Here is a 12,713-nt window from a genome sequence, read left to right as displayed (position 1 = left end):
TAGAACAGCGCCCAGATTTATCGATCTCTTCAATTTTCAATTTTTGTGGTTCGTCCGTTGAGACTGGAAGGGATATATTTTATCCTAAGTTCGTTCAAATTACTTTTTCTTAATCGGGCAAAAAGTGGAGAAACATAGCCATTCTTAGTCACTCACCGAGAACGAACCGAAATTAACGATCTAATTACCGGTGGAAGGTTACAAATCTTGTAATAACCGTTATTCACTTTCTTCCCGTAGAGTTAGAGACATGTTTGGACAAGTCAATACGTCTGTAGAATGCAGCTTTTTGGCTATTGTTACTTGTCTCGTCTGTTATACTGCATTTGATTTCTTCCCTATTTTTTAGCAAGATAGAAGATTGGAAATACCAAAAACCCAACGCGCCATTTGAAACACATTCCAGCACTCGCTTACTAATCTGGTGAAATATATCATAAAAATTTTAAAACTCCTAGCGCTTAAGTATACTCACTGTTATGCTAACGACACGACACACACTACATTGATTTTAACTTTTTTAAGACTCTTTTACTCTATCCATATGCACTTTTCCCAACACTTCTTCGAATCTAATTTTTATGTTCAGTCTTCAAAACTTGCACGATAGAAACATGACACACAAAAGACATAACAGAAACATGTACCTACATTCACGGTAACATAAGAATGCTTTCGAAGTGATCTATTGATCGTAGTACCTAGATAACGTTTAACAATAATTGGATACAACGCGGTGGAGGGCTTTAACATAGTACGTGTACACTGCCCATGAAAGCATAAAAGTCACATGATTGCTTGACTTTCTATTCAAATGGGACTGTTATGCGTTTATGGGTAGTACAGTTCTCTCCTTGTTAACAATGGCTCGCTCAACGATAAATGTATTAACTGAACAAAAGGGGTGATGTAGAAAAAAAAATTAAAGAAAATTTTGATCCTTCAAATACAGAGTCAACTACATTCAATTCAAGGAACAATCTATCAGCGGCGCCGGTGATGTAGTGGTAAGCGTGATTGCCTCTCAACCCAAAAGGCCTGGGTTCAATCCTAGAGGCATAACATCTCTGATCACGCCTTCCTTGTAGAAAATCCCTAACACTGAAAAGTAGAGCACTTTTAACTTACCTTACCAATCAGACTAAGGCCTTGTTGTCCTCTGCTGTCCGAAGAAGTCGTCTCCACACTACTCGATCAATGGCCACAGTTCGCCAGCCTCGTAGTCTGCGAAGGGTCCGCAGGTCACCTTCTACTTGGTCGATCCACCTTGCCCGCTGCGCGCCTCTTCTTCTTGTTCCTGTTGGGTCGCTTTCTAGAACCATTTTCACTGGGTCGTCGTGCGGCATTCTTACGACGTGCCCAGCCCACCGTAGTCGCCCAATTTTTGCAATGTGGACGATGGATGGTTCTCCCAGCAGCTGGTGCAATTCGTGGTTCATTCGCCTCCTCCACGTTCCATCATCCATCTGCACTCCACCGTAGATGGTACGCAACACCTTCCGTTCGAAAACACCAAGGGCGCGTTGGTCCTCCACGAGCCTCTCGTGGCCTTAGAGGACCACCGGTCTAATCAGCGTCTTGTAAACTGTCAACTTCGTGCGGCGGCGAATTTTATTCGACCGGAGCGTCCTCCGGAGTCCAAAGTAGGCACGATTCTTTGCCATAATGCGTCTTTGAATTTCTCTGCTGGTATAATTTTCAGCGGTCACCAGTGAGCCCAAATACACGAACTCATCGACCACCTCGATTTCGTCACGGTCAATCTGAACTCGGGGTGGGAGGCTAACATTGTCTTCCCTAGAACCTCTTCCTTTCATGTATTTTGTCTTTGATGCGTTGATGGCAAGTCCAATCCGTCTAGCTTCAGCCTTCAGTCTGATGTACGTTTCCGCCATCGTCTCAAAGTTCCGTGCCGTAATGTCAATGTCATCGGCGAAGCGAAGGAGCTCGATGGACTTCCTGAATATCGTACCACTCGTGTCTATCCCAGCTCTTCTGATCACACTTTCTAACGCGATGTTGAACAGCAGACACGAAAGTCCATCACCTTACCGTAACCCCCTTCGAGATTCAAAGGGACTCGAGAGTGTCCGGAAATCCGTACTCGTGCATAATCTGCCATAGCTGATCTCGATCGATTGTGTCGTATGCGGATTTGAAATCGATGAACAAATGATGTGTGGGCACGTTGTATTTGCGGCATTTCTGTAGAACCTGCCGAATCGCGAAAATTTGGTCCGTGGTAGCGCGGGCACCCATGAATCCCGCCTGGTATTGCCCCACGAACTCTCTTGCAAATGGTGACAGCAGTGTGATCGCGCGGTAGTTGCAGCAATCCAACTTGTCGCCCTTTTTGTAGATTGGGCATACGACACCTTCCATCCACTCCTCCGGTTATATCTCCTCCTCCCAAATCTTGGCAATTACCCAGTGCAGCGCTCTAACCAGTGCTTCACCACCGTATTTTAATAGCTCACTTGGTATTTGATCTACACCAGTTGCTTTGTTGTTCTTCAGCCGAGTTTTAGGCTGCCTCACCGTTGAGGTGCTCGTCATAGTACTGCTTCCACCTCTCAATCACCTCACACTCGTTCGTGAGAAGGTTACCGTCCAAGTCCTTGCACATATCGGCTTGCGGCACGTAGCCTTTGCACGAACTTCCGTGTGTCGTTTACGCGGTACAGATTTTCCATCGTCTCGCGATCTCGATCTTCCTGCTGACGCTTCTTCCTTCGGAAAACCGAGTTTTGTCTGTTCCGCGCTTGTCTGTATCGCTTCACATTCAATCTCGTGCGGTGTTGCAGCATTCTCGCCCGTGCTGCATTCTTCTCCTCTACTAACAGCTTGCATTCGCCTTCAAACCAGTCATTTCTTCGGTCCGGGATTCAGTACCTAGTACCGCTGCAGCAGTACTACCTATGGCTGAACGGATGTCCCTCCAGCCATCTTTGAGAGAAGCTGCGCCAAGCTGCTCTTCCGTGGCTAGTGCAACTTCCAGCTGCTGCGCGTAGTCCTGGGCAACTCCGGCGTCCCGTAGTTGCTCAATGTTGGGTCGCGGCGTTCGACTTCGACGTGTGTTATGCACCGTTGAGAGTTTTTAGCGCATGCATACTGCAACTAGGTAGTGGTCTGAATCTATGTTCGCACTGCGGTACGTGTCGACGTTGATTGTGTCGGAGAAGAATTTCCCGTCGGTTAGAACGTGATCGATTTGGTTTTCTGTGTGTTGGTCAGGTGATCTCCAGGTGGCTTTGTGGATATCCTTGCGGGGGAAAAAGGTACTTCGAACTACCATACCCCGAGAGGCTGCAAAGTTCACGCATCGTTGGCCGTTGTCGTTCGACACGGCATGCAGGCTGTTTGGCCCGATTGCCGGTCTATACATTGCCTCCCGTCCTACCTGAGCGTTCATGTCGCCGATGACGATTTTGACGTACCGTTGCGAACAGCTGTCGTACACCTGCTCCAGCTGCGCATAGAGCGCTTCTTTCTCGTCGTTGGGTCTCCCTTCGTGTGGGCAGTGCACGTTGATGATACTGTAGTTGAAGAAATGGCCCTTAATCCTCAATTTGCACATCCTCGCGTTGATCGGCTGCCAACCAATCACGCATTGGCGCATCTTACCCAGCACTACAAAGCCGGTTCCCAGCTCGTTGGTGGTGCCACAGCTCTGGTAGAAAGTAGCCGCTCGATGCCCGCTTTTCCATACCTTTTGTCCCGTCCAGCAAAGTTCCTGCAGTGTTACGACTTCGAAGTTGCGTGGTTGAAGTTCGTCATAGATTAACCTTTCGCAACCCGGGAAGCCGAGCGATTTGCAGTTCCATGTTCCGAGTTTCCAATCGTAGTCCTTATTTCGTCGCGTAGGTCTGTGCCGATTGTTCCGATCCGTATTTCTTTCTTCAGTATTTGCAACTTTGTTTTTTTTTCTAGGGCGGCTTGTTGGGCCTGCCCCCACCCCCTGTCTCGCCGTGGGACCATCGTGCAGAGCTCTGTTTAGAGTCCCACGCTGGCACTAGGACGGTGATCAGCCGCTCCTAACATGGAGAACAGACGCCGTTTTGAGCCGCACCTCCATGATGAACAGGCGCTCAGGTTTGGTGAAGCATTTCCTCTATCACCGTACTATGGTTACCGCGCCAGTGTTCGCGTCGCACCTCTTCACTTTGCTATTGCCGGACTGGCAACATTGCCCAGGCTACGCCACCCAGCTGTGTCCATGTTTCAGCTGGTAGTCTTTTGTTATCATATGACTCGAGGAGGCGTGAAGTAGGAACTTGTGAGGACCAGGGCTAGGTATTCCGCTCCTTCCAGGTTGTCAACTCACCATTTTGTAGCCCAGAGCACTTATAAGGAGAAGTCTAATATTAGTGTAGGCCGAGGGGCGCGCCCTTTCACATATCTAGATAGAGCTGGAATTAGGGCGTAACAGTTTTTGTAAACAATGATTTCTTTCGAAGAATTCTAGAAAGCCAAGGCTCACCCACACAAATCAAGATCACCATCGGATAGGGGAAGGCTTCGTCTATCTAATGGTTATGTTGGTTTGCGTGGGCGTAACTTGAATTCCTAGTAATCGTCGAGAGAAGTCATTGTTTACAAAAGCTGTTACGCCCTAGTTCCAGCTCTATCTAGATATAAGTGCGTGATATTTAAAATACATCGTAGTAATTATTTTAAATACTTTCAAGACAGTAATAATTTGAATTTAAATACTTTAAGCGGTATTGAAAGTAATTAACAAATAATTAACGATAATTCAGTGCTAACATTTGAAAACGGCACAAAAGCCATTTGTAAACAAATGGTTTGTGGGCCCTTTACTCACTACTTGAAGTACACCCACGCGACACAACAGCAACATCGGGTAGGGGAAATTTTCCCCTTCCTGACGATGCTGTTGGTTTGCGTGGGCGTTCTTCGGGTAGCGAGTAAAGGGCCCACAAACCATTTGTTTACAAATGGCTTTTGCGCCGTTTTCAAATGTTAGCACTGAATTTATGTAATGACAAATAATTTGTAAATAATTTTAACATAATATTTTGTGAGTAATTAAAGTATTTATTGAAATTAAGAGTGTATTCAAAGTATTTAATGCAGTAATGGCAAGATTTTAAATATTTGGACAGCAGGCTGTGTAAAATTGAAAGACTAGTGCGTGCCCCTTGGTGTAGGCCTAAAATCTTCAAAACAACAATCTTGATTAGCTACGCCATTGCAAACCCCGTTAAAAACAATTCAACAATAAAGTTGAGAGCCATTGTTACGCTTTTAGAATGTGTACTCTGTGGTTAACGTCCGCAAAATTAATGTCAAATCGCTTCCAAATCATTCTTTAGCGCCACCACACACAGGTTGAGGGTCATTCACTAATAAACTTATTTCTCGACAAAACTAACAGTAATCTCTTCCATCTTTCGTAGGCCGATGACACCACTAGCGGTATCCATTTTTCCGCCTACGATAACAAACCGTTCCACCGAACCGCTCCGTCCACGAACAGCCTCGGTAGCGTAGTAAATACCATGACCCGTGTCAATACGGTAGCGTCGGCTTTGAAGCGGTTCTTCAGTAAAGATGACAGTGCCAGCAGACCACAGAGTGCCACACCGGAATCACAGACTGGTCCGTTCAGATTCCCGGGATCGGCAAGTTCGTCTAACCTTGGCGGACAACGGGTACCGGACCGGGGAAGTGTTCGCATCACGCATCAGGTGATTGAGGAGGTTGATGAACAGCAGATGACCATCACATCGATTCAGGGTAAAAATGATGCCAGACCCATGGCCGCTAGTCTGTGGGAACAAGGCCCTCCGAAGCCGGCTACTCAGCCGGTTAATGTTCCAAATCCAGCCTACAAACGCACACAATCCGCTGTGGCCCACGCTCAGTATGGCTCCACCGGTATATTCCCACCTGGTGGGGTGGAAGCTCAACTAAGCGCATCCGCTCCACAGGGGGGACGCTTTGAAACGGATTTTATTCCTTTGGATGGCCAGAGAGATGACCCTCATTTTATGGACAGTAAAGAATCGCACAAAACCGTCGAAGACGGTATGGTCGGAGGCCACGACGAGGACTCGAGCGATACAGATGAGTTTGAAATGTTGCGTCAAGCACGTGAGAGAGAACGTTTCGAACGTCAGAAGTTCAAGCTGGCGCGATCCGTCAGTGGACTGGGTCCTGTGGAACCCGATATTTTATTAGAAAAGCTAACCAAAACAGCTGAACAACAGCAGCAGGAAGCAGGTCCGTCCGGTACGGATACACCCGACACTCACAGACATTCCGGGGCGCCCGCTTCGCTGCAGCCAACTGACACCACCTTATGATTCTACGTTTCCGAAGATGACAACGTGATCGTGGTCAATCTTAGGGATGGAAGCTAGCATTAGGAGAAATTTGTGAATCTTTTTGTCCCGGGATGGCATTGGCATTGAGTGATGTGATCGATTTGTTTTATTTTTTGACAATCATTTGCATGTAGGCTTTTTTGAACCAGTATTGTATCAGTTAATAACATTTAATTAATTAAAGTGGACCCCTAGCTGGAGCTAGCAAAATCATCTATTCTCCTTCGATCACAGCGTTTTTTGTTGTTGCACCGCCTACTAATAGCGGATTCGTTTATTATTCAGTTCCAACCTGGATCGGGTATCAAGATTGGGTCTGCTTGTTTTCTGACAAACGTCAGTTTGCTCGTTTGTTTTTAAAACCTAGTTCAGGTTGAGGTTCACACTGACAAAAAGTTCGGTTTCGCACTGGGTTGGAACTGGTGTTAACCCCGATAATAAACGAATTCGCTATAAATCGACTGTGAGCATGCATAAGGGCGAATACGCGATGATCGATTCTCTTCATCTACAGCTAAGCGAAACAATTTTCTAGAATTTGTTCAATGTTGTATTGGCTATCAAAAGCAACAGCAAACGCACCGAGAAACGTTAAATCTAGCGAGTTATTAACAAAAGAGAAAATCGACAAAGAGAATCGATCATCATGCATGCTCACTGTCGAATCATCTCTTCTTGACGAATATGCATTGCGTTCGAAACCGTGGGATCAAAAGGAACACAAGGGAAAACAGATATTCAGTGATATTTATTTTAGCATAGAATCAAAAGGTAGTTGTAGGTATTTCTAGACTTCTAAAGTACACTTGCATGATTTAGGGAAAAAATAAAAACAATTCGATATGCCTTCGAACAAAAACAAATTCTGCCTTACAGAGCTGATTTTATTTTGCCAAATATTTCAATGTGTCGCTATTAGGCAGCTCCTAGATTTTGGAATTTTGCATAGTAAAAGCGAAAAATATATGTAGGCACACTGTTAGTAAATATTTCATATTAACAATATGATCCATTCATGCCTTTTCCAAATATTGCAATGGCGACCCGCAAAATATTGCTTTACGCACCATCTAGCGTTGAAAAAGGTCAGCAACAATCATTCAATTACAATCGAGGGGTGCGAATATAGCACTTATTACAAAAGTAAGAGTCACATTATTTTCATTAATTACTTTGTGTATATTACTTTCAAATTTGTCTGACATGTCACTGTTGTCATCAAATAAAATAATATGCTGAAATACATTAATTTGAAATATTAAACAAATTTTCATTTGGACTACCCCTCATTTGGCCACAGAGGTGCTTTCATCGCAAAAAATTTGGTTCGCCAGCTAAGCGAAAGAGTGGATCATATTGTTAATATAATATATTTGCTGTTAGATAGAAAATACCATCAATGAACCAGTATCCGCTCAAGCCCCATATACTGCTCACCTTTGTAAAAAAATGCTATTTTTCGGATCAATTGCAATAGGTATACACATACCTACTGCCATTTAAAAACCATTAACTTTCATTGGTTATTATTACTATTCCTGAAATATGTCTTAAACGCTGGCCGGACTGAGCAGTTATAACATGTTATAACTCTGTGTAGTCTGAACGTACTATAAGACATACTTTATTGAGAATCACAGTGCTTTTTTTCAGTTTGTGGTACACTGAAAAATATATCGGTTTTTATGTATCATCTGTAAGAGCTTCGTTATCTGAGCAGAGCGATATTTTTTTCGAACCCACACACTTTCATCTCGATTTTTAAATCAAGATTTAAAGCAAAATAATAACTTCACTGTTTGACACTAAACTGACAAACTGACAGCTCGCTCCTATTGACTTCTTGACGCAACATCTCACTTATACAACCTAGCTAGCGCAGCCCTGTAAAATCGGTTTGTTTATTATTTTCAACCACGAAATCAGCTGTCAAAGTGTTCGACTTGACAGCGGATTGTTTTTTTATTTTCAACCAGTAAAATGCATGTATTAGTGAAACTTCTCACTAATACTAACGGAGGTAGAGAACTCTATACAAAATGACACCGAGGGGCGCTAATAAGGTGATTTTCGCAAATGTTATCGTACATATTTATAAATAGTTCCAGTGCACCAGTGTTGGGTTTGGGTTCCATTTTTAATGCAGATTACGAATATACATTTACCTCAATACCTTTAAAGAACCCAATTATCGCTCATTTCAACATCCTTTTACTTTGGTCTAGGTTAGGATCTGGGAGGGAGAAGCAGACTTGAAAATATATAAACTTAAAAGGGAACCAGAATCAAGCAGTCACGAACTGTCATTGGGAGCCAAGCAGTTTGATTATGCTTTTCTTACAGTTAAGAATACACAAGATTTTATTGGAATCTTGCGTAATGTAATTTATAACAATCGTTCGTTTTCAACTTTCTTATTCAATGATACATCGTTTTTTTTTTAATTTATCCATTGAATATACTCAAATCAATATTGAGAGATACTATTAACCAAGGTTTTTGTCAAAATTTTTAGTGGCATAATAAAAAACAGAACAGAAAAGTAAATGTTTACACTGCACACTGGACAATCTCATACAATCACTTACACGCTCAAAGCAAAACAGGCTATTTTGATTTGTTTCCAATGGCACAAATTTTCATGACAAGAAGAACAAGCTATAAAATAAAATCCGTGTGTGCTATCTGCTTCTCCCTCGCAGGTTAGGATTAATCTAACAGTAACGGGGTTGTCCACAGTCCCATGTAGACAGTCTTTGAGATGTTTTAGACCACCACACCTCGCCCCGCTCCCTACATGGACAACCATTCATAAAAAACCAACTCCCCTCCTCCCTAAAACACGGACATCCCAAAATAAGAAGGGGAAATGTAGGTAATGTCGGCCTACATGTCCCTAATTTGGGCCCATCGCTAAAAGTTTGCTATTTATCAATTTTATCTAGATGAACGCGTCATTGGGATGGTACTAATGGATATTTTTGGTCGCTATTGAAAATTTAGTCGATTGCTGAATTTATGTATGGGCCCAAATTAGGGACATGAAGGCCGACATTACCTACATTTCCCCTATATTGCAGAAAGGTGATGTATATGCTACTGCCCGCTGTAAAGTGCACAGCTAAGCATCTTTAGGAGCTGTTAACGAATAGATTTAGTGTTAACGATCAAAAATAGATTTAAAAATCGAGATGAATGTCTACGGGATCGATAAAAATATCGTTGTGCTCAGAAAACGAAGTTCTATCAGATGATGCATACAAATCAGTATATTTTTCGAAGTTAAACAACCCAATTGGTACATGTGGCTGAATTTAGTTTTAGTTTTTTTTTCGCATGGCTCATGAGCTACCCTAAATAATGATGAAGGACCATAATGCAAATACAATGTTGGACTGCCTTAAATGAACGGAAATTGGTACACTGATGGTAATTTAAAATAAAACTAAACTACAAGATATTTCCAGCTGTAAACAAATATGTGGAGCATCCTTCTCAGAGGGATTTATGCATTTTACCAAGAATTCCAAATAACAACTTAACAAGTCAAACGATAGATACTTGAAAGATAAATAAAAGACATAAATTGACATTAACGATAATTGTGGGTTGTCTTTGCTAATCCTAAAACGTATCCATTCAATAATCCATAATTTAGTTCTGGGCAGCAAGCATGGGAAACATCGTTTCATTTTGCAATTAATAAATATTTCTAGATAGAGCCGAAATTAGGGCGTAACAGCTTTTGTAAACAATGACTTCTATCGATGATTTCTAGGAATTCAAGGCACGTCCACACAGACCAATCTAACCATCGGATAGAGGAAGTCTTTCCCAACCTGTTGAAGATTTTGGTTTGCGTGGGCGAGCCTTGAATTTCTAGAAATCATCAAGAGAAGTCATTGTTTACAAAAGCTGTTAGGTCCTAATTCCAGCTCTATCTAGATTTACTCACTTACACTGATTTCGTTCCTTTTCACTTTGCTTCGATGATTTTCCTCGTTGAACGCAGAAAAGATTACCAGCATGGTTGGTTTTCGCAACAGATGTCGCTAGTAGAAATTTGTATTTTGTATTCAAAAACAGAAAAATGTTGATTTTGTTTTCAAAATTAGAACCATTTTCGAAAATATTCGATAAACTTGATAGCTTAAACAGGATGGCAACTTAAAATTCCTAATTTTTCCAGCTTCCTCCAGGTCTAGGTTTCTAATTAAACACTCCCCTAAAGCAGGTTCCAATGAAATATTTGTCCAGGTTACTACATTTAATGTTGATGACATTCAAAAACGTTTTGACAAAATTATGTAATCTAATTTTGATGTTTGATTTTGATTTTGCGAGACAGAAGGGGGTCTCAAGGCCACATTCCACAAAGTGAGTGGAACATGGTGATCACGTCAAACTATAATGTCTAAAATGAACCACATACCCCAACCAACCTCTAGGGCTCCCATACACTCTCTATGCTGAATCGTGAGCCCCCCTTTTCCCATATCATTGCATGCAAAATAATAACCCAAAGCAGGTCAGTTGAATGGCAACATTACTATTAACACTATATTGCAACTAATTCAATTAGGCATTAATTGAATTAGCTTTTTCTTTTTTTTTTCGAGAGTTGACCAACTGCAGTCTTATAGCGAATTCGTTTATTATTCAGTTCCAACCTGGATCGGGTATCAGGATTGGGTCTGCTTGTTTTCTGACAAACGTCAGTTTGCTCGTTTGTTTTTAAAACCTAGCTCAGGTTGAGGTTCGCACTGACAAAAAGTTCGGTTTCGCACTGGGTTGGAACTGGTGTTAACCCCGATAATAAACGAATTCGCTATTAATAGGCTAGAATCTCAGTTGGGCTCTCCATGCGATACACAATACTTTCAGACGACTCGAGCTATGGTGCTCACTAAGTCACTGCAGCTTTTAGGCTCGTATTGTGATCAACTGTGTGTATTAGATTACGACCATAAATCCGGAGAACCCCGAGATCTGGGCGCAATCGCCCCTGCAAACAAACACGTCAATCGTCGGCCTCCCGCGAACAAAAGAACAATCCTGCAAACAAACTATAACAAATCATAGAGGAACTATTCGACTACCTGTTTGTGTTATTAGTTTTTCCAGACTGAGCCCCAATCCGCGAGAAACCGACAAATGACGTGCCCATCTACAAAAGCAACTACGCTCCAACCTCGAAGCTCTCCGGAAATATGTGATAAATCATGTAAATGTAAACGGAATACAGTAATGTCCCGATTTTGTCAACCCCCTTTTTTGAAAATGTTTTCCAATGTTCTACAAAACCCATGCCCTTTTTCAGTAATCTTCTTGAACCTATTGCACCAAAGTATACTTTAAATATCCCTCTTAACGAATGACGAATGATAAAAATTTAGATTTATGATTATGTGAAATTATTGAAAAAAAAAATCTGAAGCGCGGAGGGGCTGACAAAATCGGGTCATTATTGTATTTAAAATAAATAAATTCATTCTTACCTTTTTATGGTTGTTTGATTATTAATTGCTATTATTACCTGCTTAGAGTTGGCTCCTTTAAAATACTGTGTAGAATTTACCTCAGTTCTATCGATTTGTGATAGAACCACGCTCAGCATATTATCCTGTAGTACGACTTGGGCATGCAAGTAAGTCATCTCTCGTCAAAATGATGGGATATGGGGTGATGGTGAAGGGATATAGAAAACGAATAAAAGAACAGAAAGAAAGGTATTAGTATTGGTTACATTAACCCCCCCCCCCCCCACACACACACACACAACGAAAAAGAAACATAGATGCACAGACAAACAGAAATAACACATTTAATATTTTTCTCCACAAAACATAGTCACTAAAACACTACCGCCATCTGTTGAGTATCATGTGATGGATAGTACGCTGAACAGAGGGCGCTAGTGTGCAGACGTCAAACGCAAGGGAACCGACCGTGCGCGCCACAGATGGCGGCACCACCAACCAAAAACACTCGAATGACCGTCAAATCCGTATTCGATGAACAACCTGTCCAACCGAGTGTTATGTCTGTTTGTCTGTGATAGATGGGTTATTAGGAAAGTACAACTACATTATAACTATTAGTGCAATGGATGAACGTTAGTTTCGGGGTCATGTTAGTGTTAGAGTTTTGTTAGTATTGACCCGTATTCAGCCCTGTCGGCCCCTCGAACACTAGTCGCAGGCAGTTGTTGTTAGGACATGCGACACTGTCACTGCTACTATGTTAGAGGTATGACCTGTCAAGTTTCGAAGTGCAAAAAAAAACTCTTAGAACTTTCTTATAAATTAACTTTACACTCAAAGCAAACTGTTTACCTTAGCATTACAAAAGCGAATTTAAAAT

At 42.1% G+C, this 12,713-nt stretch overlaps 2 protein-coding genes across 3 annotated transcripts in view; both read left to right on the top strand.

Moving 5' to 3' along the window:
* Nucleotides 1-9,222, top strand: part of LOC135707572 (bestrophin-4-like) — an 86,030-nt gene extending 76,808 nt beyond the window's left edge. The window contains exon 7 of one of the 2 annotated variants that reach the window (XM_065229443.1): nt 5,421-9,222. In XM_065229443.1, the coding sequence (XP_065085515.1) occupies nt 5,421-6,329 (909 nt within the window). In that variant the 3' untranslated portion in view covers nt 6,330-9,222. The remainder of the gene's footprint in view (nt 1-5,420) is intronic. The other variant, XM_065229444.1, reaches the window with a different exon arrangement.
* Nucleotides 1-12,713, top strand: part of LOC135707576 (uncharacterized) — a 335,607-nt gene that overhangs the window by 148,448 nt on the left and 174,446 nt on the right. The gene's annotated exons all lie outside the window — the stretch shown is intronic.

Source organism: Ochlerotatus camptorhynchus, unplaced genomic scaffold, assembly GCF_037179485.1.
Source record: "Ochlerotatus camptorhynchus isolate MF236.1 unplaced genomic scaffold, CSIRO-AGI_Acam_v1.1 ptg000314l, whole genome shotgun sequence".
Taxonomy (NCBI): Eukaryota; Metazoa; Arthropoda; class Insecta; order Diptera; family Culicidae; genus Ochlerotatus; species Ochlerotatus camptorhynchus.
This window is presented reverse-complemented; position numbering and strand designations above follow the sequence as displayed.